The sequence below is a fragment of the Erpetoichthys calabaricus genome, chromosome 8, assembly GCF_900747795.2.
Source record: "Erpetoichthys calabaricus chromosome 8, fErpCal1.3, whole genome shotgun sequence".
Taxonomy (NCBI): domain Eukaryota; kingdom Metazoa; phylum Chordata; class Cladistia; order Polypteriformes; family Polypteridae; genus Erpetoichthys; species Erpetoichthys calabaricus.
The window spans coordinates 77,407,363-77,434,219 of record NC_041401.2 but is presented as its reverse complement, the minus strand read 5'-3'; the positions used below and the strand labels follow the sequence as shown (position 1 = coordinate 77,434,219).

The window sequence follows — 26,857 nt, the reverse complement described above, 5'->3', positions numbered from 1 at the left end:
CAGGAAACTGTTCAAGTGGGGACCTTTTTCACTGCTACACCGCTAAACACAGATTTGCTGCACTAGGGCTCTTTTTCACTACTACACCACCAAATACTGGGCGGTAGCATAGGTATGCCGCGCGGTGAAAATGGACAGAGAGCATTCCGAAACTGAAGCTGACGATAAAGTTGAACATAATCGCACAGAAGAACTTTTGCCGAAAAAAAAGGAATCACGTCCGTTTCCTGGAGATACTTTGGTTTTAAAAGGTCAGATGTGTAAATACTGTTTCTATACTACTGGATAACACTGCAAGCCAAGTTGTACTTGTTTTTGTACTTGCTAGTGTATGTTTTGCTTGTATTGATCCTGCGATGTGCTGGCGACTCGTTCAGAGATGGGCACAACTCTGAATGGATGGCATAATTAAACATGTATAACAAAGATATTTTTAAAGTTCTGAACACTCCGTCGGCTAAGTTAATAACTAGTTTTCATTTCACAAAGACGTTTATCTGTGCGGTGATTGCTGCAGGCGCCTCCTCTTAGTGCGGAGGAAGTCAGTTTAAGAAGCGTAGTGATAAACAACTGGGTCGGGGAACACTTAACACAAAGTATTTGATGTGCTGCATTAACTTGTGACGGGGTTTGAGAAAATCTAGTAAATTAAACATTGATTTTAGGATGAAGTTTAGTTTACAACATTCTACTTTAATTATAAAATAAACTATGAGAATAAAGTGGAAATGTCGACTTTAATCTTGACATAGTCAACATGTCGAATTTATTCTCGACATATAGTTTGTTTTTTTCTTCCGTGTCCATATTTTTTTTTCTTCACAGTGGCCCTAATGTGCTTCCATAGGGCTATACCACAAACAGCATTATAAATGCAAGTTGCAGTTTTTATTATTTATGTATATAGCTTAGCTTGAAGCAAGGTCCATATTAATGCAGTTTGCCTAAATGATGGTACAGTTGGTAAGATGTCATCACCAAGTTGCACTTGTTTTATTTTATTTTAATTTGGTGAATACTGTGTAATGCACCTGGGCTTGAAGCCTTGAAGTAATGGTGTAGCTATCAGTAATACTATTATGTATTTTATTGTTATTATTTATTAGTTTAAATATTATGCAGTTTAATGATGGTAAAATTGTTTAAAAAGTCACTTAAACATGTCAGTGGACAGAGATTGTTAACAACAGAAAGTGTAGTTGGTTTACAAAAAATATTTACTATTTATTCCTTTTCTAAGACGTGTTCAGTGCAATCCAACTTTTGACAAACACCTCTGGATATTTTACTAAGTCTAAATGCCTCTTTGGATGGTTGAAAATATGTTGTCAAAATCATAGTTTAAGCTTTTGCAAAATTTGTTCAATTAAAGGTTCTATATTTTGACTGCATCTGTCATGCAATGTGATTCCTTCTCTTTAGTGCCACCCCCTTGAAAACTATCACTTTATGGGGCCATGCAAACCTGGATTAATACTTGTGTGCACATTAAAATTTCTTTTTGTACGATGTACAATTCTCATAACAGTCTAATAGGTTATTCTTAGCCAGTGTACTGCAGTAATTGCAGTGGAAAATGTGGTTAACATCCACTCATGCATGGGGAAAAAAATACTGTCTAATACCGTGAAACCGGCAAAATTTAGAAAAATACCGTGATATAGAATTTTGGTCATACCGCCCACCTCTAATGTGGACTGTAGCAGAGACGAAAGCAACTTGAGGTGGTATTTGGAAAATGAAACGTCAACGTGACTCACAGGTGCATGTGGACTGTACACAGACGAAAGCGACTCAGGTGAGGAGCTGGAGGCGGGCACATGAGCAAGCGTGACGGCGGTCCTCCAGTTTTCAGTCACGGACAATTGTATGTTGCCCTCTCCAGAGTTCCATCTTTCATTCACCTACAGTCGTATCCTCAAACCCACCCCATTTGGACAACTGTGTCTTTCAGGAAGTGTTCACCCATCAATACATAATTATGCCGCGGGTTGGCTAGTTTCAAATAAAACATAAGCTATTTAACATTTATATGTTCTATTCTGCTGCCAACTGAAACTAGAAAAAGGTGTGTCCATTATAAGGCAAATATGTATTATTCCCTGCCTTTTGGTTGCGGTGTTGGGGGTTGAAAGGACTTGCTTAAAGATTTCAGCATTCAGTTGTTAGTTCTTACCTATCTTAATCCTTGATTTAGAGATGTATCTAATTATTAACTGCCATTATCAGCATTACATCATTGCTTAAACTGTTTGGACAACAATCAGTTCTTGAATACAGTACTAACCTTCTAAGAAAAAAATCCAAAACCTCATCCCAGAGTTTTGAAACATGTGAACTGCATGCCCTCATGAACAATACTTTAAAATATAATAATAATTAAGACACTATGTTACTACCATATTTTTAAATTCAAAATAAAAAGAAAACTGTAGAGAATTATTTGCTCATTGTGTTAAATGGTGATGAAGACAATTTTCTCAGCAAAGCAAATTAACATGCTGGTAAAAATGTGCCAAGATACAACAATGGCCCTTACTATAGGGACAAAATAAGGGTTATAATGCTAATGAGAATTCCAGCAAAACATTACTTCTTGGCACTTTTACACTGCCTACCAGTGTATAAAAAATATCCTGCCATCATATACGGAGAACAGTTATCAAAGGGAAAGCTTTTCTGATCATCCATTTAAGATTTAAAAAGAGCTTTTAAATAGGTAAGATACAAAACAAGTATTAGCTTAGATTTCCACTTTAACGAGGGAAAATATAGTACACTGGTTCTATATACCATCCAATATTATATTTTGGACTCTACAGATTTAACATTTAATGTTCATTAGTTTCATGGTCCTTTTTTATAATTTTGGTGAAATAATAAATATTAACAGTGTCATAAATTAAATAGAACAGGAGGTGGCCCTCATATACCTCGAAGGATTCATCATGGGCAATTTGTTTATAGCTAAAGAGTTCATAAGTAATAATTAATTAATTAATTATTTAATTATTTAATTAATTAATAAAGTTATTTTGAACCCAGGACATAAAACAGGACTATCAATCATTGAAAAATTTTCTTCATTAAATTAGAACAGATTTGAATCCATTTTAAACTGCTTGTAATTATTATTAGTATGAATACATCAAAGTTAGATGCTATGAGTAAAAGTTTCCAATGAATGGAGCAGAATTTAGTGTTTACTGTCTAGTATGAAATTTTACACACTAAAGTAACTGTAATTATCTAACAGAAATATACACATTCTGGTTATGAATAAAAAGCATTGTAATCGTTTGCAGCAACTGAATGACCTCTTACAATGGTATGGTAAATGTCAGGTAGGTAGAAGAATGTTAGCAAACACAAAACAATATTCCACCTTTTCGTCTACAACATCTGCAGAAAATCTTTCATGTTTTGTTATTCATTTAGAAACATTTGCCTTCAGTATAGGCAGTGTGATGCTGTGGATAAAACAAGACCTTAAATAGCAGAATGAGAATTTATTCAATTCCTATCTCTGACACACTGTTTGACGGTAAGTAAATTACTTAACCTGTTTGTAGAACAATTGTAAAACTGTTCTGATGATTAACAAAAATCTGAACTTAAGCCTAAATAATGTGTAATTCCATCCATTCATCCATTATCCAACCCACTATATCCTAACTACAGGGTCACGGGGATCTGCTGGAGCCAACATAGGGCACAAGGCAGGAAACAAACCCCAGGCAGGGTGCCAGCCCACTGCAGGGCACACACACCCACACACCAAGCTCACACTAGGGACAATTTAGGATCACCAATGCACCTAACCTGCATGTCTTTAGACTGTGGAAGGAAACCGGAGCACCTGGAGGAAACCCATGCAGACACAGGGAGAACATGCACACTCCACGCAGAGAGGACCCGGGTAGCGAACCCAGGTCTCTAAACTGCGAGGCAGCAGCACTACGTGTAATTCAACCAATTAAAAACATTTGCTTTAATTTATAAAATTAATAAGGATCCAATATGATTTATATGGTTTTGTCATGACTTCAGGATTATAAACCTTTAGTCATTTGCAGTATGCATAGAAGCAGGTTTATTTAATAAACAGGCAGTGTATCCTATATTTTCCAGTGGGAAGTTATTCATTCATTCATTTTCTATTCCTGCTTATCTAGTTCAGGGTCGCAAAAGGCTACAAAATATCATAGCATCATTTAGTGTAAGGCAGGGCAGTGTGCTAAATTTCAGGGAATGCTCACACACAAATTCATACCTACGTTGCTATTGTGATATAAAATCTAATTTCACTTCCATAACAGACATATTTTGAGTATTTTCTTCTTGTGGGAGAGGTTTTAAAGCAGATTTGAAATTTCAAGAATGTGTATTTTTTCCTTTACTTTGGACAAAAGTTGACAACAAATTTAACCTTTCATTTTTTTTTATCACAAAACAACTGATATTACAAACCCAATTCCAAAAAAGTTGAGACACTGCCTAACATGGAAATAAAAACAATGCAATGATTTGCAAATTTCATAAATCCAGATTTTATTCACAATAGAACATAGAAACCATATCAAATGTTTAAACTGAGAAAATGTACCATTTTAAGAAAAGAATGAAGTCAAATTGTGAATTTGATGGCAGCAATACATCTCAAAAAAGTTGGGACAGGGCCATGTTTGCCACTATGTTGCATCCCCTCTTCTTCTAACAAACAGTCCATAAATGTCTGGGAACTCAGGAGACCAGTTGCTGGATTTTTGGGAGAGGAATGTTGCCCTATTCTTGTCTGATATAGAATTCCAGCTGCTCAACAGTCCTGGTCTTCTTTGTTATATTTTTCATTTCATGATGCAGCAAATGTTTTCAATTGATGAAAGATCAGGACTGCAAGCAGGTAAATTCAACACTCGAACTCTTCTATTACAAAGCCATGCTGCTGTAATAGATTCAGTATGCAGTTCAGCATTGTCTTGCTGAAATATGCAAAGCCTTCCCTAGAAAAGACATCATCTGGATGGAAGCATATGTTGCTCTAGAACCTGTATATACCTTTTAGCACTAATGGTGCCTTTCCATATGTGCAAGCTGTCAATTCCATAGGCACTAATGCAACCTCATACCATCAGAGGTGCACATTTTTGAACTGAGTGCTGGTAACAAGCTGGATGGTCCCTCTCCTCTTTAGTCCAGAGAACACGGCATCTATGTTTCCCAAAAAGAATTTCAAATGTTGATTCATTTGACCACAGAACATTTTTCCACTTTGACTAAGTCCATTTTAAATGAGCAAATGAGCTTTGGCTCAGAAAAGACAGCAGTGTTTATGGATCATGAACTGCTTGATAGAGTTTTAACCTGCACTTGTGGATGGGATGTGAACTGTGTTCACAGACAATGATTTCTGGAAGGGTTCCTTAGCCCATGCAGTGATTTCCATGACAGAATCATGCCTGCTTTTAATGCAGTGCAACCTGAAGGCTCAAAGATCACAGGTATCCAATTTCGGCCTTGTCCCTTGCAAGATTTTTCCAGATTCTCTGTTTGATAATATTATGTACTGTAGATGATGAGATATTCAAAGTCTTTGTAAAAGTCTGCCTGTCTAAGATTCGCTTTTTATACCCAATCATGTTACTGACCTGTTGTCAATTAAATAAATTAGTTGCAAAATGTTCCTCTAGCTCTTTCTTTTTAGTACCACTTACTTTTCCAGCCTTTTGTTGCCCCCGTCCCAACTTTTTTGAGATGCGTTGCTGCCATCAAAATCAAAATGAGCTAATATTTTTCATGAAATAGTAAATTGTCTCACTTTCAACATTGGATATGTTTTCTATGTTCTACTGTAAATAAAATATGAGTTTATGAGATTTGTGATTCATTGCATTCTGCTTTTATTTTACATTTTACAGTGTGTCCCAACTTTTTTGCAAATGGGGTTGTATTTGTGCCCTACATTACTTTGGCCCCAAGTATAAATCTTGGCTCCTCTATGAAGAGTCTGCATGTGTTCTCTACAGTATGTTTATGAGGGTTTTAAACTTGCCCAGTGTAGATACACACAAGCAAGATAAATTATATCTGTATGATAATTTTACTTACTATACCATGTACAATTAATAATTTTAAGAACACCCAAATGTACAGTAATTTTTCCATTTACAACAGGTTTAGACTGGCAGTAAACAGCGTATAGTAGTACATGCACTAAATGGCAGGGAACGCAGATAATGTTCACTGGAGCAGCTTTATATCCACCAAAAATATCTATTTAAAGCAGACTTACATGCTTATTCATGTATATTTTGTACATTTTATTAGCCAATCACTATAGGATTCTAACGTGCAAGTCATGCTCTCCCACAGCATTTCAGTTGGAGAGTGTTGGCATAAGGTAAGTGTCAAACAAGGAGAGAAGAATAGAGTATATCATATTTATGTAAGATTTAAAAAAAACATAATATCAAGGAAGAGGTAAATCTTAAAAGTGAACAAGGGAAAACATGGGATGCTCATGGTCCAACAGGTAAATTCTGCGTACAAACTTACCAAAAGGAGAGAGAAATAACTCCTGTTTTCAAATGATGATTAAGAAAGACCATTCTAGGGTACAAGATGAAAACAGTGTGCTGCTGTTGCAATATTTAAATGGTATCAAGAACCATGTCAAAGGGATTAAACACAAAGAATAGCTCAAATGCCTGGGCCCAACCCACAAATCCATACTTGACTGCATGAAAATAAGCTCCGAAAAATGGAAAATGTTGTTGAAGTGCCAGTCCTTTCTGATTTTTATGTATGCTGCCAGAACTCTCACAGAATTGCCGATCTAGAAATTTAAAAATGTTTAATTTTGATGATACAATTCTAAGTCACATTGAGTGTTTTATTTCTGCTTTCATGACTGACCTGGGATCACAGGTGCTTTATCTTCCCATCTTTCCACTAATGCAGCATGAACCATGGATACTAGATCAAAATAATGCTAATCACATTCAGGCAATAGATAATCAGTAGCGACAGCTCATGCTTATGGACCTGCTTTGCATCAACCTAGAAATGGACGTGGATACATTCTGGTATACTGCTTCTACAATGGGAACTTGAAGAGTTGGCAGCCTTTGTACCGGATGTGCTTGTTTTCTGTCTTTTAAACATTTCTTGTGGACGAGCGTTTTCAAGAAAAGTTAATTAAAAGAAAGTCAGAAAGCAGGCTAATTACAGATGCACTTAATAGACTGATAGAAACTTCAGAATGTGTGAAGGCTAACTGTGAAACAAAAAACATTAAACTCTAGGACATCAAGCAAATTATACCATAACAGGGAGGTAAATTTTCATTTATTCTACTTAATGGAGTCGGAAGGGGACTCTCCTGATGCCCCAATAAGGAATAGCTGGATTACAAAATGTACATTTTGAGTAAGGAATATATATATACAGTATATTTTTATATATTTTTTTAAATTATTCCACCATGTTTGTGTTAGGCTAGGTTGCTAGTGGCCTACTATCAGACGGTGTTGTCAATGCCTAAGTACGTGGACGGAACATTTTAAAAGTGACAATCGAATAGATAAATGTGTTGCAACAAAGTAACACTGCCCCAACCTCAAAAAAGAAAAAAAAAAAAATCATACATACCTACTAATGAAGTACTGTGGTAGAATTGTATTGAGAGACTGGTTCAGTAGTAAAATCACTACTGAGCAGCGCGCAAAGCTGAAACATACCTTCCCAAAAAGACTAAAATCTTTTATTGCTAAAAAATATGGATTCATGAAACACTTAAGTTTGGGGATTTAACACATACTTAAACACTACATGTCCTTTTCTGCTTAATATTTAAAAAACTGATTTTCAGTGCCTGAAACAAAAATATCATAAACAACAAAATTACTGTGCTATATTTGTTATTAAGTAAAATTATGAAATTGCATGAGTGTCTAAAAAAAACCTTGCATAGCACTATCCCGCAAAAACACTGTGACTACTTTGGGACCACTCACGCTAGGACAGTCTCAAGCAACTCATGCTGAACAGGAAAAAGAGAATAAAGCTGCCGGATGGATGAATGGACACTTTTTTCTTTTTTAATATTTTTCTTAATGTATTAGTTCTTTATAAAAAAATATTTTTTGACTACAGTGATAATTAACTCTACATCACTTCAAAAATCTTACAGAAATCTTGCAGAAGTGCAGCCCAAACATAAAACACATGATCAAAAGGCTAACAATATAGCAAAATGTGTTGCAATAATGTACAAAAAACATGCCATGTTTTCAAACCAGAAACAGCTCAGAAAAACCATCATACCTTACATATAAATTTAGCCCTTTAACACCAATTAAGAATATATGGTTTTTGAAACAGCTATAGTTGGAGTATCTTTTCTTTTCATATTTTGGCTGGCTGCAGTTTTTCAAACATCCAGCTGCATGGAAATGCAACAAAGCAATATCCAGTAGCCCTCTTTTACACATTTGATGTAAAAGTTGACAAACCAACTTACTTGACTCTGTTTGCTTGGCTCCTGTACCGCTGATCTCTTCTTGACATGACTATCATGAACTGGGTTCTGTCTGACCATTGGAATCTAGAAAGCAGGTTGTAGCATAGCAGTGGCAACTTGATAAAAATTAATTTTAATCTTAGAAATAAGTACTATCAAAAAAACAGTACTTTCAGTACTTTAGCAGAAATTTCCTCTGTCCTTAGTTGTTCCAGCAGCACTATGCAATTAATAAACGTTTTCACAATTTCCTTTGCTATTGCTCACAGGCTGCTGAAGAGTAGCATCACAGCTGTATGACTTGCAAGTCACACCACACTGCTCAGATAGATATGAGTCTTATGAGACACACAGCTTAAGGGGTGGGGAGTGAGACACACATAAGTAAATAAAGGAAGAGAAGCAGCAAACAAGCACACACAAGCGCGCACACACACACACAAATGTGTGCATACACATTCAGTCAACATATGCTATAAATATATACATACATACATGCACACAAACATTGATAAACACAGATAAGTCACATGTAAACAAACAAAGGAATGGCCATGTGTAAGCAAAAATAACAAAACATTCACCCACAGATGGTCTCATACTAGTCTGTTCAATGCATGTTCACAGCAGACATCCATGGTCAAAAACAAGTACAAACAGATTGAAAAGCTATAAAGACATAAAAAAAAACAGATGCAATATGCAAACCTCCTATTTCTCGTAAAAAGATTAAACTTTCATATGCAAATATTAATAATATGTTTTCAATAACTGAACTGTTGTTTAGTGTCCACAAGCACTGAATAAATAAACTGAATGCCAGTTTTGCCCAGACGATTTGTGTATAGCCAATGAGAAGGGGTAGGGGTGTAGTACTGTTCTTTGAACATTTTTGCAGCAAAAGGTGCATTGTAGGCCGTAAGTCAGACTCAAAATAACTTTTTAGAAGACATTAAAAGCCTTGTGCAAAGGTAATATGTTTAAAAAACACTGTCAGGTTGCTTCTTTAAAACAGTATTAACTACTTGATAAATATATTGTAGTTTGCTTTATAAATGGCAACTCATGTCTAACATCAACATATTAATTGCAAAGAATTACTCCTATAACTATATCCCTTGGCCAAACTACAGTATACAGGCTTTCGCAATGCACTCCTGGATTAATACAGTGCAGTAAAGAATTTTTTAAAATATTTTTTGACATTTTTATGAACACAACAAAACAGATTATCTTTTAAAAAAATAAAACGATTTGAAGGCTAAAAGAAACTGAAAAATTAAGAGATTAAAAAAAGCACAAAACCTTAAGGAATAATATACCAACAATGATCAGTAAGTACAGAAATGTTTCCGACTTTTCAAATATTAGAGAAAAAAAAAATCAAACAGAAAAAATTATCCAAGTCATTCACACATATCAAGGTATCAGGAACATTTAGTCACATATTAAAAATTTGGTAGAATAATACCTGCGTCCTGTCATTTTTCAGTTCTCCGTTGTGCTTCTCTTGTGGCTTAGTCTCTTATGAGTGAAAACAGGAAACCTCCATTAAAGAGAACTATTTGTGGTATTTTGCTTTGAGGTGAAGAGACACATGACACTTCTACACAACTTCTGTATGTTTCTCAGTTGATCGTCAGTGAAAATGTACACTTTAAACTGTAACTTTAAAAAACTACTATAAACAGACATCTGTTACAACAGGCGCAAGATCTAAAGCTTTCTGAAATATAGGAAACAGTGCAGGAAACTGACAGCTTTCCTCTGGCCCCCAATCTCTGCACAAATTCCTCCGCCCCACTTCCTCCTATTTCAGTGAATTCGCACTCTAACTTTCAGATTCCAGATCAGTCCTTATAACACACCCATCTGCCTCCAGATTCCACACCACCTCTGTATCTCACATATCCCAATATTGAAACATTTGAGCTTCCTCCCTCTGTCTGAATATTACAAACCTCTGAATTGGATGATATTAAAAGATAAATGGATTTTACCTTAATTTGTAAAAGAGACACCAGTATGAAGGGAAAATATATAATGTAAACTAAAGAGTGCCTTCACAAGCACCATGTGTAAATAAAAACTAAAAATAAGTTTTAAAAAGATACTGTAAAAGGGAATTAAATAGCTAAGATATATAGCTACAAGATAGTTTTTAAGTTTATTTTTGCAATAAGACGGATAACAAAAAAAAAAAGTCCATTCAAAATGAGTACCATGTAAACTAACCAACTGCAACATAACCTAGCTGAAAAACAACTTCTTATAAAAATAAATGCATGCTTTTAAAAATTGCCAGGGCAAATGTGCTCATGTCCCTCAAACTGCTACTGGCAAAACAAAATTGTGCATTATTAGAATCGGAAAATGACATTCACTCATAAAGGTAGACAAGTATTGAACTAAACAGTTCCTCCCAGTGCAAAGATAAACTTATTTGCCTTGTATCAGTCAAGCTTAAGCATTATCTCATTTTGCAAATATCAGATGCTACTTACTGTAATGCATATAATGTAAATGTGAAATCGTCAAAACTTCACACACTGTCAAAACACCATAAAACTTAAGACCCATAAATTAAAATGCAACAAATGAACACCCACAAACATTTCGGAGGAAAGCACATACTGCTGGTTTATTGGTTCACAGCCTAAAATATTTGCTTCTCTGGGGGCAAAACCTATGTTCAGATAATAGTCAGGGTCGTTATGTTATTGCCCACACCAAAGGTAAATATCATCCAACCATCGACACTACTCCCACTAAAATTTGTTTAGTTACAATGGATAGATGGATAAAAAAAAAAAAGCTAAGCACTATTTATTAGTACTATTTTATTATTTTAAAAGGTCCATCAACCAAAAATGCAACTTTTACGCTACTGAAGTGATAAGAAAGAAGACAAAGTTCACAGATCCTTTTGTTTTGTAGAAGGTAGGGGAAGTACAAGTGGAACTGTATGAATATAGGAAGCTGTGTCAGGTGTAATTTATGTCACTTCTACATTCCAAAAGGATGTACAGTTTAAAATAAAAAAATAAAAACTACAAAATATATAAATATGATCTCTCAGGTGGCAAAAATATATATTACATCCCAACGTAACAAAGTTGGAAAATATAGAAGTAGTACCTCTAGTTACTACAACCAGACTACTTTTATATACAGCCCCCTCCAAAAGTATTGGAACAGCAAGGCCAATTAATTTGTTTTTACTGTGCACTGAAGACATTTGAGTATGAGATGAAAAGATGAATATGAGAGGAGAGATTAGAGTTTCATCTTTTATTCCCTGGTATTTACATCTAGATATGTTAAGCAGCATAGAACATAGCACAATTTGCATCAAACCACACAGCTTTTTAAGTGAGCAAAAGTATTGGAACATGACAAGCGACAGGTGTTTCTTGCTACCCAGGTGTGTGATATAAGATTGACTGTTTATTCATTAAGTAGCCCTGGATATCTACTCTCAGTTTAAGCTTTGGCTTTCACATGTGAAGACTGCATCTGTAGTTAAGAAGGGTAGACCAACATGAAGACCAGAGAACTGTCTTTGGGAGAAAAGCATGCCATTCTGAAGCTGAGAAAAGGGGCAAAATCCATCAAAAGTATTTCAGAAAAATTGGACATAGCCAGTACTACAGTTTGGAATGTCCTGAAAAAGAAAGAAAGCATTGGGGTACTGAGCAACATGCATCAAACCGGCTGTCCAAGGAAAACAACAACAAGTGAGAGCAGTAAAGAAAAACCCCAAAACAACAGTCCGTAACATCATGAACAACCTACAAAGAACAGGGGTGGAGATATCACAGTGTTGGAAGGAGACTTGGAGAACAACAATATAGAGGCCATACTGCAAGATCCAAACCTTTCATCAGCAGTAAAAATTGGAAAGTCAGATTGGAATTCGCAAAAAAGTACGAAGTTGAGCCACACCAGTTCTGGAACAAAGTTTTCTGGCCTGTTGAAACAGACATTAACCTCTACCAAAGTGATGGAAAGGCCTAAGTATGAAGAAAGAAGGGATCTGCTCATGATCCTAAACATACAAGCTCATCTGTGAAGCATGGTGGAGGTTGTGCCATGGTTTGGGCTTAAATAGCTGCTTTTGGAACAGGCTCAGTCATTTTTATTGATGATGTAACTCGATGGTAGTGATGGTAGTAGCAGAATGATCTCAGAGGTCTGCAAAAAAAAATACTGTTTGCCAGTTAATGACCCAAAACACACTGTCACCTCAACAAAGAATTTCACCGGGGGTATTGGACAGGCCAAGGCAACCACCAGATCTTAACCCAACTGAACATGCATTTCACCTCCTGAAGAGAAGACTGAAGGAATAAACCCCATAAAACAGACAATAACTAAAAGATGCTGTGGTAAAAAGCCTGTAAAGGAATAGCCAATGAAGAAACAAGAAATCTGGTAGAGTCAATGGGTTGTAGGCTTGATGCAACCGCAAGTAAGGGATACGCAACCAGATGCGAAGTATTTTTGACTTTAGTTTAGTTGAACACATTCTGTTCCAATACTTTCGCTCACTTGAAAAAATGGGTTGTTTGATACAAAGTGTGATATGTTACTGTTGCTTAACATATATAAATACCAGGGAATAAAATCTAAAACTCTGATCTTATCTCATATTCATCTTTTCATCTCACACACAAATGTCTTCAGTGCACAGCAAAAACACATTAATTGGCCTTGCTGTTCCAATACTTTTGGAGGGGGCTGTACTTACCTCTTCATTAAATACAATATACTGTAAGTAAGTCCTTAAAACAAAAGTCTTTTAAAGTCCTTCTATGTACCTTAGAACCTTAATGGATAATAACACAAGGAAGAACCAACATTATCTTCATGAGAAAAAATATTCGATAAATCATACAGCAAGCAAAAAATGTGGACAAAATCTGGCACAGCATGAAATATAGGACAGAGTGCAAGTTTTCTATTTTTCTTTGGTGATATTTTCATCTTACCGTCAGCTTGGAGTTTATTCTTGTTACTAAAACTATGTACCAGAGTCTCAGCATAAGGTGAAGGACACCATGCATTTTTTCTCCTTTTTCACACCAGACATTTTAACCATATTCTTTTCTTAAGCATTTATAGTTCTGTCACTAAAGTATTATTCCAGGGTCTTCTTGGAGCAAAATTACTCTTTTTTGAGGACTGGCCCTTTCACTGCAGCCCAAACCTTCTTCCCACATTACTATTCTAAGCAATAAATAATTCAGCACAATCAAACTTGTAAATAAGAAAACATTAACTGATACTGTGCTATCACAGTGCTATCATAATAATAAGGGGTTCTGCCAAAAGCCAGCTACTGCCCAATCAAACCAAATAACTTTTCCAAGCAAACAACACACTTTTAACATTACCTTTATCTGACATGCCATCTATCACAAAAGAAATTACATATTGCATAGATAATATATTTGATATGAAAACTGTAATTACTGAGGAAAGACAAATTCATACCATTATATCAAAAAAAGAACTACTGCTTGAGTTGTGAACTATGTGAGTATTGAAAGACTGACACAACACACAGCAATATGCAATTTATGACCTTACTCTACTATCTAAGTATTATGGGACATACACTAGTCGGCCTGTGCTGACACAAAATAAGCATGTTTATGTTAAATGCCTGGTAATTACATGTAAAAAAGTAAATGTTTCAATGTAAAATGCATGAATAAACATTTTACAGTTTCATATACAGTGGAACCTCAGTTCACGAATGTCTCTGAACACGTACAAATCGGGTTATGACCAAAAAGTTCGCCAAACTTTTGCATCTGTTCACGACCACACACTCGGTATACAAACAAGCCAGTTTCCCTTTCGGTTTGTACGCGCCGATGATTTCCGCACGTGTGTTCAGTCTCTCCCTGTGCAGCAAGCAAGTGAGAGTGTGCGCGAGACAGAGACAGACACACATGCGCGTGCGAGAGAGACACGCACATGCACGAGCGAGAGACACAGACACACACACATACATGAGAGAGAGAGAGAGAGAGAGAGAGAGAGAGGGTTGGCCGCATAAGGCCGAGAAGGCAGTTAAAGAATGCACCGGGCTTGTTTTTAAAGAGACTGATTCTAGCATTGTTTTAACCTCGTTGTATTTAATGAAGACTTTTTTCTATTGGATTTTAACCTCCACTTCACTTCTGTTTACAGCGATCGGTTCGTAGCATGCATTGTTGCAATGTTACTTTTCTTGGTTGTTTATTAAATTATGGATTTTTCAAATGTTTAGTTTTTCCCCTGTGCTTAAAACTCATTAAAAAAAAAGTCTTTTGAGCGAGCGGTTCATAGCGTTATAGCGCGAACTCTCGCAATGTTAGTTTTCTCTGTTGTTCAAGGTTTTCTCAGTGTTATTCAATGTTTTTACATTTAGTTTACTATTACATTGTGAATTCTATGATATAATTAACTATATTTGTGCTTAACAATCTTTAAAAAAAGATAGATAGATAGATAGATAGATAGATAGATAGATAGATAGATAGATAGATAGATAGATAGATAGATAGATAGATAGATAGATAGATAGATAGATAGATAGATACTTTATTAATCCCATGGGGAAATTCACATACTCCAGCAGCAGCATACTGATACAAAAACAATATTAAATTAAAGAGTAATAAAAATGAAAAAATAATAAAATCTACATACAGCTCATACGGTCTAGAACGGATTAACTGTATTTACACACAATCCTATGGGGGGAAATTACTTCGGGTCACGACCAAATCGGGTTACAACCAGAGTTTTGGAAAGAATTACGGTCGTGACCCGAGGTTCCACTGTATATATAACAAACAGTAGTAATATGCTTTCTGTTTCAATTTTTCTGTTCATGTATTGCATGTAGGACTGCTCAATTAATCGTAACTTAACCTCAAGTACAATTACTTCTGCCACAGCATACAAATCGCAAAATGTCCCTCACATGCCAGCCACCGTTCCAGTCAGTCTACATCTTGCCACGTGTTGGAGCGTACCTTGCCTCTGCTTAGCTAGCGATACCTGAAACTAACGTTTAACGTTTTTGAGAGGGAGATCAGAGCTATGTATGTTTTAGAGTGATAGCTGCTAATTGCCAGAGATATCACGGCCATGTTCTTTTCTCCCCACGTGGGGGACACTCTCCCATCAGACCTGAACACGATCAGATACAGTGCCAATGTCTATTGATTTTTAAACTTTGTCCTGTTTCACTACTACGTGAGCACAACCGTGGGGGACAGCTAGTAGTGTATAAAAAGAAAGTGTGAACAAAGAAAGAACTGGATCACACTTTAGCATGCCAGCTCGGCATCATCAAATCCTACTGGTTATACTAAGGAATGCCTGCCAAACCTGACTTTCTCCTGCTTACCATGGACATTGTAGTTCCATTGTGCCCAGCCAGCAAAACAAGCCGCAGACAACGCTCAATATTTAGGCCTTGCAGAAGGATCTTGCCATAGAACATAACTACAGAATAGTGGTCAAGAACAAGTTCTCAGTGCTGGGTGACCCATCCAGCAATGTTAATGAGGTCTGGCATACAATAAGTAGTACAATTTGAAAAATGGCAAAGGGCATTACAGATTACAGGAGTCTCCACAGAAAGCTTTGACTGTCCAAAGAGGCCATGGTTGTGCTAGAAGCAAAGGTGCAGGCAAGCCAAAGCAACAACAAGGAGAAATATAAGTAGCTACAGGGCACTTTCTGGGTACTGGCAAAACGTGATAAGGGGAATTGCTACAATTCCATTGCAAGAGAGACAGAGAAAGGCCTAACACACAACCACCTTCAGATAGCATATCGTGCTGTCATGATGATAAGGGTCTCATCAGGTAGCCAAGGGATTGCATTAATTATGAATACAGATAGAACCACCTGATCCAACCTGGAAGAGATACTGCAGCAGAGGAGCACGCACTTTTCCACCATCTTAAACCAGCTGAGCCAAGTGAGGAATTGGACAGCACTGCTGTATCAGCTAGTGATAATCAATCTGTGCACATAGACGTTTCAATTCCCGATGAGGTGCACCCAGCAATATAGAAACATCATTATGACTAAGATGTAGGTCCAGATAGCATCCTTCCAGAGCTCTTCAAATGAACAATGATACCGGTGAGTGTCGCCTACCACAAACTGTTTCTTAAGGTTTGGTCAACTGGGAAGGTTCCAGCAGAGTGGAAAGAAGGTATCATTCATGCACTGCACAAGGGCAAAAGACCCATGACAGAATGCTCCACTTATAGATGAATCAACCTGCCCACAGTCCATGGAATGGTCTTTGTTCATGTCTTTCTTGTAAAACTCAAACTGTTAAGGTTTACTGCTGGCTACTCCACAGAGAATGCTATTCTCACCCCCTGGGTGTTCTCACATATATAGAGAGTTTAATTGTCCAATGCATGTTGGTTATGAAGATGTGAAGGTAGCCTTTGACTTAGCAGACCCGGTGTCCCCCTAAAATTTTTACAAAAAAATACTCCTACTCCTACTCAACTTCATCAAGGACCTCCATGAAGGAACCATTGGCAAGATTAGGATTAATGGTTGCCTCTCCCAGAGTTCTTCAACCTCCTCTGGAGTCAGACAGGGCTGTGTCCTGGCTCCTGCACTCTTTTGCAAGGTCATGGAATAGATTCTTGAGTGCACTGGCCAGAACAATAGTGTCACCTTGTCAAGGCACCACTTTACAAACCTACAAACCTCACTGGAGCAATCTGAAATCAGAGTACCCAGTCTGGATCAGCATGTGTTCAAATAAAAAATGAAACTGCAGGGTTTAAAAGTCACGAACAACATAGGTAACGTCATTGTCAAGGGTCAGAAAGTGGAGCAGGTCTTCGAGCTCAAATACCTGGAAATTGTACAGCATTTTGTGGGCAGGTGCTTTTGGACATCACACACAGAATTGACCTTGCTGCTTCACCATGAGGTCACTACAAGAACTCTGGTGCCAGAACAATATTAAGATCAAAACCAACACCAGAATATATCAAACTTGCATTCTGTCAATCTTGTTATATGGCATGGGGAACTGGACCACACTGGCTTCTGACATACAAAGGATTAATAATATATTTTATTTATATAGTGCCTTTCCAGTACTCAAGGATTTAGTCTTTCCACCTGTGATGTCAATGCCAGATACTTTGGCTTTATTAGTATGACTTTGTGCAGATTTCCAAAGTCATCTCCGTATTGCCCTGAAACCCATCAAGGATATATCATTGCCAGCTCTCACTTTTTGGCCATATTACACGTCTGGACTCTGCTGTCTCAGCTCACAGTGCTGCTGTGGTTGCAACAGCCCAAAAAACTAAAAGGCGTTCACCCGCAGGCTGGAAAAGACCTACAGACATGAGTACAGCAAATTGGTGACAGAATATCATTAATCTTATTTCTGCATCGGAATGCTGCCATCAACCGACACCATACACAATCGGCGCTACAGACCACTGTTGTCGAGGAGTGGCAATGAATGAGATATGCAAATTTGACAAGAACAGGCAATTTTGTTTGCTCAACATTCTCATTTAGACTGAAACCCTATGTTTTAATGCTGAGTAAATGACTTTCTAAGGGCACTGCATCCCACGTAGAAAGCAATTGTTTATGAAGAATAAATAAACATAAAACCCTACTGCAGTGTTCTGCTTCAGGGCCGCTAATATCAAATACCTGAGAAAAGGCAAAATGTATCTGGGGCTATCTTAGCAATAATCACCCCTGAGAGGGTTCCTGAAACTGAACAACTAATTTAGTGGGTATGTGTTGCATTTATAAAAGCTATTCATGGCTAGATATCTAATTTTCCATCTAATTAATCTCGAAGATCCCATTTCAAATGGGCCATTACATTATACAGTCTACTGTTTAAATTTAGAGTAACTACTGCTGAAGGCATGTGTTTATTTCCTAAGGCACTGTTTCTCAACCTTTCTGGTGTCACAACCCACTTTTTCACAAGTTAGTGTCTTCACGACCCACCAAAGAAGGTGGGGCGTCTCCCTTGGTAAATTGAGCACAAACGTCAAAGCATCCCCCTAGGTGAATCAAGCACGAACACAGTGGGTTCTGACCCAGAGGTCAAGAAACACTGTCCTAGGGCATTGACCATGTTTCATCTCTATATGGTTTCCTGCTCTATACAAAGATATTTTACTTCTAAAACTGTGGTCATTATTGAGTGTGATCTGACTTTAAGAAACATCTGTATGTCTCCTGTTGCAACCAATTGACTCTATAATGGTTGAACCTTCATTATATCATAAAACACATAACCAAGAATTTTGTCTAGTTTGATTATATATCATAATAATGATGAGATTAACACCAAGACTCACATTTCTAGTTAGTTACTACAGAGATCATAACTATAGCAACCTATATGTCAAATTACACTGCAAAGAGATGCTAATTCTCTGATTTACTTCATGATCTTTCTTAATTTATGTTTCAGCACTGTGCTTATATTCTAGGTCTTTTGGCTATTTTACATGTCCAATTATTGAACTTAAGGATAAATTAATTCAAGTAATTTCTGTAACTTTCCCACCTAAGTCAGTACTGCACTCATTCATGACTATAAGTAGACAAATTACTTCAGAAGGCACAATAACAAATTAGAAAAAAAGTGAGTACAACTACATGTAAATTGACTCTTAGTGGTTATACTACAGCACTACATCAACACATGTCAAATATAAAGTATAATATACAATATATACAGTATATAGTATAATATACAGGTTATATATATATATATATATATATATATATATATATATATATATATATATATATATATATCCATCCATCCATCCATTATCCAACCCGCTGAATCCGAACACAGGGTCACGGGGGTCTGCTGGAGCCAATCCCAGCCAACACAGGGCACAAGGCAGGAAACAATCCTGGGCAGGGTGCCAACCCACCGCAGATATATATATATATATGTGTATATATATATATATATATATATATATATATATATATATATATATATATATATATATATATATATACATATATATATATATATATGTGTGTGTGTGTGTGTGTTTATATATATATATATATATATATATATATATATATATATATATATATATATATAGATGTATTGTGAGCTGGGGGGCTGATTACACCCTCAGAGAATACAGACACTCCTGGGAAAACCACTGAAAAACATTGACAGACTACCTTCACATTGCTCCTTACCTTACTGGCGGCTTTGTCGCGTGATAAGCCTCTCGCGCGGTACTCTGCTTACTTAAAAGCCTGTACGGGCACCTGTCAGATTTGGAATTGATTTGTTTGCTTTTCTCTCTCTCTCTCTCTCTCTGACATTCTCTGCTCCTGGCAGAACTGTCATCTCTGACTTGTCATGGAGCACGTTTAAACTTTTGAAAAAGAGACAAATGTTTGTTTGTAGTATTTGAATAAAGTTCCTGTTTTTCTACAACCTCCTGTGTTTCTATGCAAATCTGTGACCCAAGCGTGACAATTTATATAAAACACACACAGCCTTGTGTTATTGCCACTTTTGACCCCTTACAGAATTAGTTCAGAAACAGATTTATGTTTGCTTTGAGTACAACATAAAAGCTACCGATTAGATGAGCTGTAATTGTTTGGCTTGTAGCATCACACATTTTTAAGAGAAGATGAAAAGATAATGAGATATTTCACTTTTAATTGTGTCCTACATTGTAGCGTTCATAACAATTAGCCACATGGAACAGCAGCAATCAAAACAAACCTTAAAAAGCCCTCCAAGAGTCACAAAATATTATTATTATAATTTCACAGGATTTCACAGGATAACAAAAGATAATACCGAAGACAGCCAAGAGACTACAACCTCTGCAGCTTCACCATTGCTTCTCCATCTTCTGAGTCACTGGCAGAGCTTTGCTGGCTCATGGAGCTGGGGGAAAAGTGTGGCAGATCAAGTTGCCAGACCCCAGGTAAGAAATGTGAATCAGGGCCTGTGGTAAGACTGCACAGGCAAAGATCAAAGCAAATTACTGAGATGTTACGGAGCAGCAGTGGAGGAGAGTCTCAAAGCTGAGATCTTGTCCTGAAACACTGTATGCAGCATCAGTTCAGTGAAGGAAGACAGTCAAGAGACCAGCACAGCTGCAGCTCCACATAATGAGGTTCACCTGTCCTCACATAATGGACAGATCACAGTGAAGAAGAGTGTTTAACACCTCTGCTGCACTGTATGCCAGCACAGCACTTAATATCCCTGCTGTGTCAATACTCACTTCTGAAAGAGCTTTTCCTATGTTGAAAGAGAGGTCATGGACATAAGGTTTGAATGGACTCTGGTCAAGAATTCTCTGTTTAATGCACTGTAATAAGTTCTGTTTAACATAGCTATCATGTAACAAAATATTCTTTAAACAGGACTATACTCCAGAGCTTGCAGAAAATAAACATCAATTTATGTAAGGCAATCAGGCAAAGAGCGTAAGACTTTGTCACAGCGCATGCTCACAGCACAAACTTCCCCAAATTCAACAAAAGTTGTAATATTAATAGTTCTTGCGAAAAGTCTTTAGTAACATCAACATCTCAAAAAAATAGGCACACCTTAATGTAATAACTTTCTTTACAAGCCAAATGACATTATTTCAAGTTCTGAGACTCTGGGAGAGGTCAATGTTGCAAATGGAAAGGTCATGTCTTGGTTACTTCCTACAGCATTGGTTAACATTCCCACAGTCTTGTAACTAATGTTCATTACAAGCTTAGAAAAACAGTGCATGTTAAAGCACCGATAGTGGAACGCTGCTCAGAGGAAGAAGCTCACTCTGACTGAATAGAACTAAGAGATAAATACAGTTAAAATATGACACGTTTTACCAAAATTCATAAAATTAGAAAAGAGATTACAGATTTGCATGCCTAAAATGAGAAAGGGTAGATTTTATAAAAAGTGTTTAGCTTTAGGCTACATAACTTCATTGTTCTCAGCTATTGGTTGACCAAATTAAGACACCTATGGCACATGTGAAAACCTACAGCTGTTGAAACTATAGCATCCCCATCTCAGAGATCTCGGCTAACCTGATACATTGGACTATAGCATTGCTTTTTTATTTAGGTGACTGTCATCAACAACTTTGCTAACATGCCAGACTGCTCCACTTTAACACTAGAATTACCAGAGCCTATGAAAAAACTCGTAGATCCGTCTCACCTTAAATTGCTTCTTAAATCCGTTCGCACCTCTCCACCAGCGTCCTCTGTCCTCTAAATGTGCAGATAAAGACAAGCTGCAAACAGCTGACTATTCCATCCCCCCACCGACTTAGAACGTGCACGAACTTCTCCTAGCTCGTGCCTTGATTGATTATCTGGGAGTGAAGTGGAGTTTTAGAGTGTAAATAATAGATCGTTATTTGGAACACAGGCATTTCAAGTGTTTTCCATTTTCTACAGTAATCTGTGCAAACACATTTTTAAAACAGAAACGTTTTTCATATTCTAGTAGTAAATGACAAAATGTAGGCATAAACTATATAATGTATGAAGCCTGAAGTCCAAATATCAAAGAAACACTTTCACGAAAGGTACAAATATAACAGAACAAGTGCGCTTTTATTCAAAAATATAATGGCAGAAAAAAAAAGATGCCTTAGTGTGCGACATTGACATTCATTTACTATGACTGCCCCGTGGCGTAACAGTATCAGTTGCTGACTGGGAATCAAAAGGTCACGAGTTCGATCCTGCTCGACTCCCTTTTGAGAAGTGAACTGCTCTTATTTTTACTATTTTAGAATAAAAAGATACATTTGATTTCAGTCTGTAACAGCCGGTGTAATTTATGATATTTGTAAAGGTTAGCTTTGTTTTTGTTTTTTTTATTCACTTTTCTCTCAGTCGCGTTCAGGATCCTTCCCTTCCCCATCTGACACTGCTGTTTACACATAAAGACGCGCTATAGCTCTGCAATGTATCACGATACATACGACCGCGTGTTTTTTTCCCCCAATCTTGCCAGTGCCCACGTGTTGCTGTATGCTTTTTCTTTTGTACTCCAGGACATGCGGAGGAAAGCATAGTAAAGAGCAGTAACTTCAGCGCTATATGCAATCATCAGACACTCCCCATCTGACACTGCTGTTTTCACATAAAGACGTGCTATAGCTCACCCAAGGACCGCCCTTCCTACATTTACGACATGTGTACTTGTGTTGCAGTGTACACACCTCTTTGTGCTATGGTTCCTATTACATTGAACAAGCACCTGTAATTTGCAGCTCTATTCATTATCTCAAAACAAATATATGTGACGTTTTGAAGAAATCATTTTATGACACAAATAGTACCAATCAGAAAACATCGTCGAAGTAAAAACGAACAGCGTCAGATTGGGTGTGATTTATACTGGCGCTGTTACTTAGAGTCAGATCAGAAGCTGAATAAGCTCCTGTTCTGACTCTAAGTAAAAAAGCATGAATTAATCAACAGAAATAACCACGATCAACATTTTAAACTTAACGATTTACAGTGCATACCAATGTATAAATTTTATGTCCGTTTGAGGCTACAAAGAAAAAAAAACACTTCCTCCCCAGCGGGGAATCGAATTCAGGTCTCTACGGCACGGCAGGATTGTCAGTCAGCAAATCTCAGCGTTACACCACGGAAGGTGTTGTAACAGCCTTGAACCTTTTGTGAAAGTGTTTATTTGATGTTTGGCCGTCAGGCTTCACACATTCTATAGTTTATGCCTACATTTTGTAACATTTATTACTAAAATATAATATAATAAGTTTCTGTTTTAACAATGTGTTTACACAGATTACTGTAGAAACGGAACACACATGAAATGCCTGTGTTCCAAATAACGATCTATTATTTTCACTCTAAAACTCCAGTTCAGTCACTCCCAGATAATCAAACAATGCATGAGCTGGGAAAACTTAGTGAACGTTTTGCGATGGTGGGGGATGGAATAGCCGGCTTTTTGCTGCTCGTCTTAATCGGCACATTTAAAAGACAAAAGACAGGTGAGAACGGTTTTAAGGTGGGCCGGATCTACGAGTTTTTTCGTAGACTCTGGTAATTCAAGTGTTAAAAGCTCCTTACAAGGGTAACAGATGAACAATCATGTTTGGCATAAACCCTAGTTTTAGAAATGTTTTCCATGTGCTCCAATGTAATGAGGGCACTTTTGTTTGAAGTGGCATATAGATAGCTCAGCTTTAATAATACAAGTATGTATTTGTTAGTGATACTGTGAAGTTCAGATCAGCTGGGGGTATCAGGGACTTGTGTTATGTACAAGACCCTGTTTTATATTATGGACAGACTCCTAGAGGGTTGCAGAGACTGCAGGCACATGTTGAGGAAGCTCTAACCTGCTGTCCCTGATTGAAGGGGAAACTTGCTTTGACCTGGAAGAGAGCCAGTAAGTGCTTAGAGGTTATTGTTTAAAAAGAAATGCATGTATATAGTTTTTTTTTAAATATATTCATTCCCTTGGCATAACTGCAGACTTTTTTGAGTCACTGATTTTTTCACACTCTCACTGAAAATAAACCACTGTTACCATACAAGATGCCTTCTTTTCATATTACAGTGGAACCTCGAGATACGATCACCTCTGTATACGAGAAATTCAAAATACGAGGAAAGTATGAGCGAAAATTTCAGATCTAAATGCGAGCATTGGCTAACTTAACGAGCCACGACCCAGGCTGTGGGTATAGCTCGCGGCTTAGCGAGGGGGCGTGGTAGCAGTTGCGAGCCGCAATCTGCGGTGTCTGCGTTTCTCACTTAAGTGCACAGGTGGGAAACTGCCCACATCCATGATTGTTCCTGTGGCTGATGGGCTGCAGCTGCCATGTCCTCCCCGCATATATAGATAAGCGCGAGCCGGTTAAGGGGGAGAAGAAGTAAAAGAAAAGAAAAAAGAGGAGAGAGAACGGAGGTTGCGGCAGGCAGGCAGGCAGGCGGGCGCTGTAAGTCGGTGCGGAAGAGCGAGCGCAGGCTCGCGTGTAGCTGAACAGTGAGCTGAACAGGCGAGCCAAACAGCTGAAGCAGGACGGTGTAGAGAAGGTCAGCTGCATTAAGAGTGTCTCTCCTGTTGCACAGCCCGCAGGTGACACGCTAACAGAGAAGAAGCACCGGGGATTGTCATCTGTTTTTTAAAGACTGCATCCTTTTGACATTTTAACCTCGTGTTAAAGGATTGTTATTCTTGTGTATTTTAAACCTCCACTTCACAACTGTTTTAAGGATTATTTATTTAAAGATTTATTGAATGCTCTACTGCACTTTGGACACCTGTTTTGATTCTTTTAATAATCAGTTATATTATTTACCAGTGTTATTTATTAAAGGTAGACTACAGTATATATAATTTATCAGTGTTATTTGTTAGGAAAATTGATTTTTATGTTAATATATTTGGGGTGCGGAACGGATTAACTGGATTTCCATTATTTTCAATGGGGAAGTTTGTTCTAGATACGAGAAATTCGCTATACAAGCTCAGTGCTGGAACGAATTAAACTCGTATCTAGAGGTTCCACTGTACAACAAACCGCACATTAATGCAAGGCATTCAGTGCAATGTAAATAAAGTAGGAAAACAGGGTCTTAAGACTTAGTGCTGCAGACTGATTCAAAGACAAATTCAGGAAGAAAATGTGTTTAGTATAAACACACAGACTCGGAATGGAGAGCTTGCATATCTAAATCAAATCAATAATGAGCAGGTACTGTTACTATGCATCGGTGCTGCTTCCTCTCTGTGGTCATCAGTAAGCCAAGATGGCCCTTATAACCAGACACTTCTCCTCTAACACCTGCCCCTTGCTTAAGAAAGATCATTAGAAAGAGGCATCTAATTTCCTGTTACCAACACCACAGCACATAAACAAGTAGCAGTTACAGGGAATAAAGTTGCTCAATTGCAAAGAAATTTTCAATAGTATGGAAAAACTGTGAAATCACTCTATTCCTCCTAAAGTCGTAATTCTGTTTTTCAAAATCAAAGCAATGTGGGTCACAGACTACTTTGAGAACAGATATTCAAAACATCTATCTTCCAAATCCACTAATTCAAAACAGGGTCACAAGGAAGCTGGAGGTCATCGTAGAAAGCATTTGGGATAAGGCACACACAATCTCAGGGTGAAAACGCACACATATAAAAACACACTAGTGTAAATTTAGCATAGCTAATCTACCTGTCTTTGGAGACAGAGCACCCTCAGGAAACCCATGAAGATATGGGGCGGACATGCATTTAGCACCTAAGATGTGAATCCTGATCTTTTTATTTCAGGGTAGCAGTGCTACCATTGTGCCACCATGTCAGCCAAATTAAACACAAACTTAACACTAGATTCCCTGAAGCCTACATAAATATTTGTAATGCCAGACCACCATAAATTCCCTCGCACCTCCTCATCAGCATCTTTGTTTAGTAAATGTGTCAATCAGCACTGGCAGCAGGCAGCCTACTCGCTCATCCCCCACTAAGGCAGCTGAAGTCCTGTCAGACACAAAATTCTCAACGTGAAGTCACTTTATCTAGGAGTTTAGGTGTCTGGAGTTGTACAGGGTAAATAATATATCATTATTTGGAATACATTCATTTCATGTGTGTTCTGTGTATACAACAGTATAGTAATAATGGACAAAATGTTGATGTAAAGTGTATTATGTGTTAAGACTGAAGTCCAAATATCAAATAAACACTTTCAGAAAAGGTCTAACAAAACAAGTGCGCTTTTATTCAAGAATATAACCAAAGAAAAATAAATTACTCAATTTACATGTTACTGGCAATGTGTACAAATTGAAGCCCAACTATCAATCGATACAAAATAGACACATCCGCTTGGATGGTGCAGAGGTGAGGACTGCTGTCTCGTAATCAAGAGGTTGTGGGCTCAATCCTGAGTCCTCCTTGAATTTACTGTTTTAAGTCGTAAGCTATCATTGTTACTATTATATAATACTAGCAAAATACCCACGCTTCGCAGCGGAGAAGTAGTGTGTTAAAGAGGTTATGTAAACATACTGTATATATACATATACATATATACATGTACACATATCTACATATACATATATATATATATATATATATACATATACACATCCACAAATCTGTGACCCAAATCTGCAAATCTGTGACCCAAGCATGACAATATAAAAATAACCATATAAACATATGGTTTCTACTTCGCGGATTTTCTTATTTCGCAGGTGGCTCTGGAACGCAACCCTCGCGATGGAGGAGGGATTACTGTATACACATAG

At 37.3% G+C, this 26,857-nt stretch overlaps 1 protein-coding gene across 3 annotated transcripts in view; it reads right to left on the bottom strand.

The window, feature by feature from the left end:
• Nucleotides 1-26,857, bottom strand: part of limk1a (LIM domain kinase 1a) — a 134,830-nt gene that overhangs the window by 91,070 nt on the left and 16,903 nt on the right. Inside the window, exon 1 of one of the 3 annotated variants that reach the window (XM_028806865.2) lies at nt 9,993-10,293. The exons of 1 other annotated variant lie outside the window; for it this stretch is intronic. In XM_028806865.2, coding sequence (XP_028662698.1) covers nt 9,993-10,006 — 14 coding nt within the window. In that variant the 5' untranslated portion in view covers nt 10,007-10,293. Of the gene's footprint in view, nt 1-8,521; nt 8,643-9,992; nt 10,294-26,857 lie in introns of those variants that run through there. One more of the 3 variants, XM_028806864.2, reaches the window with a different exon arrangement.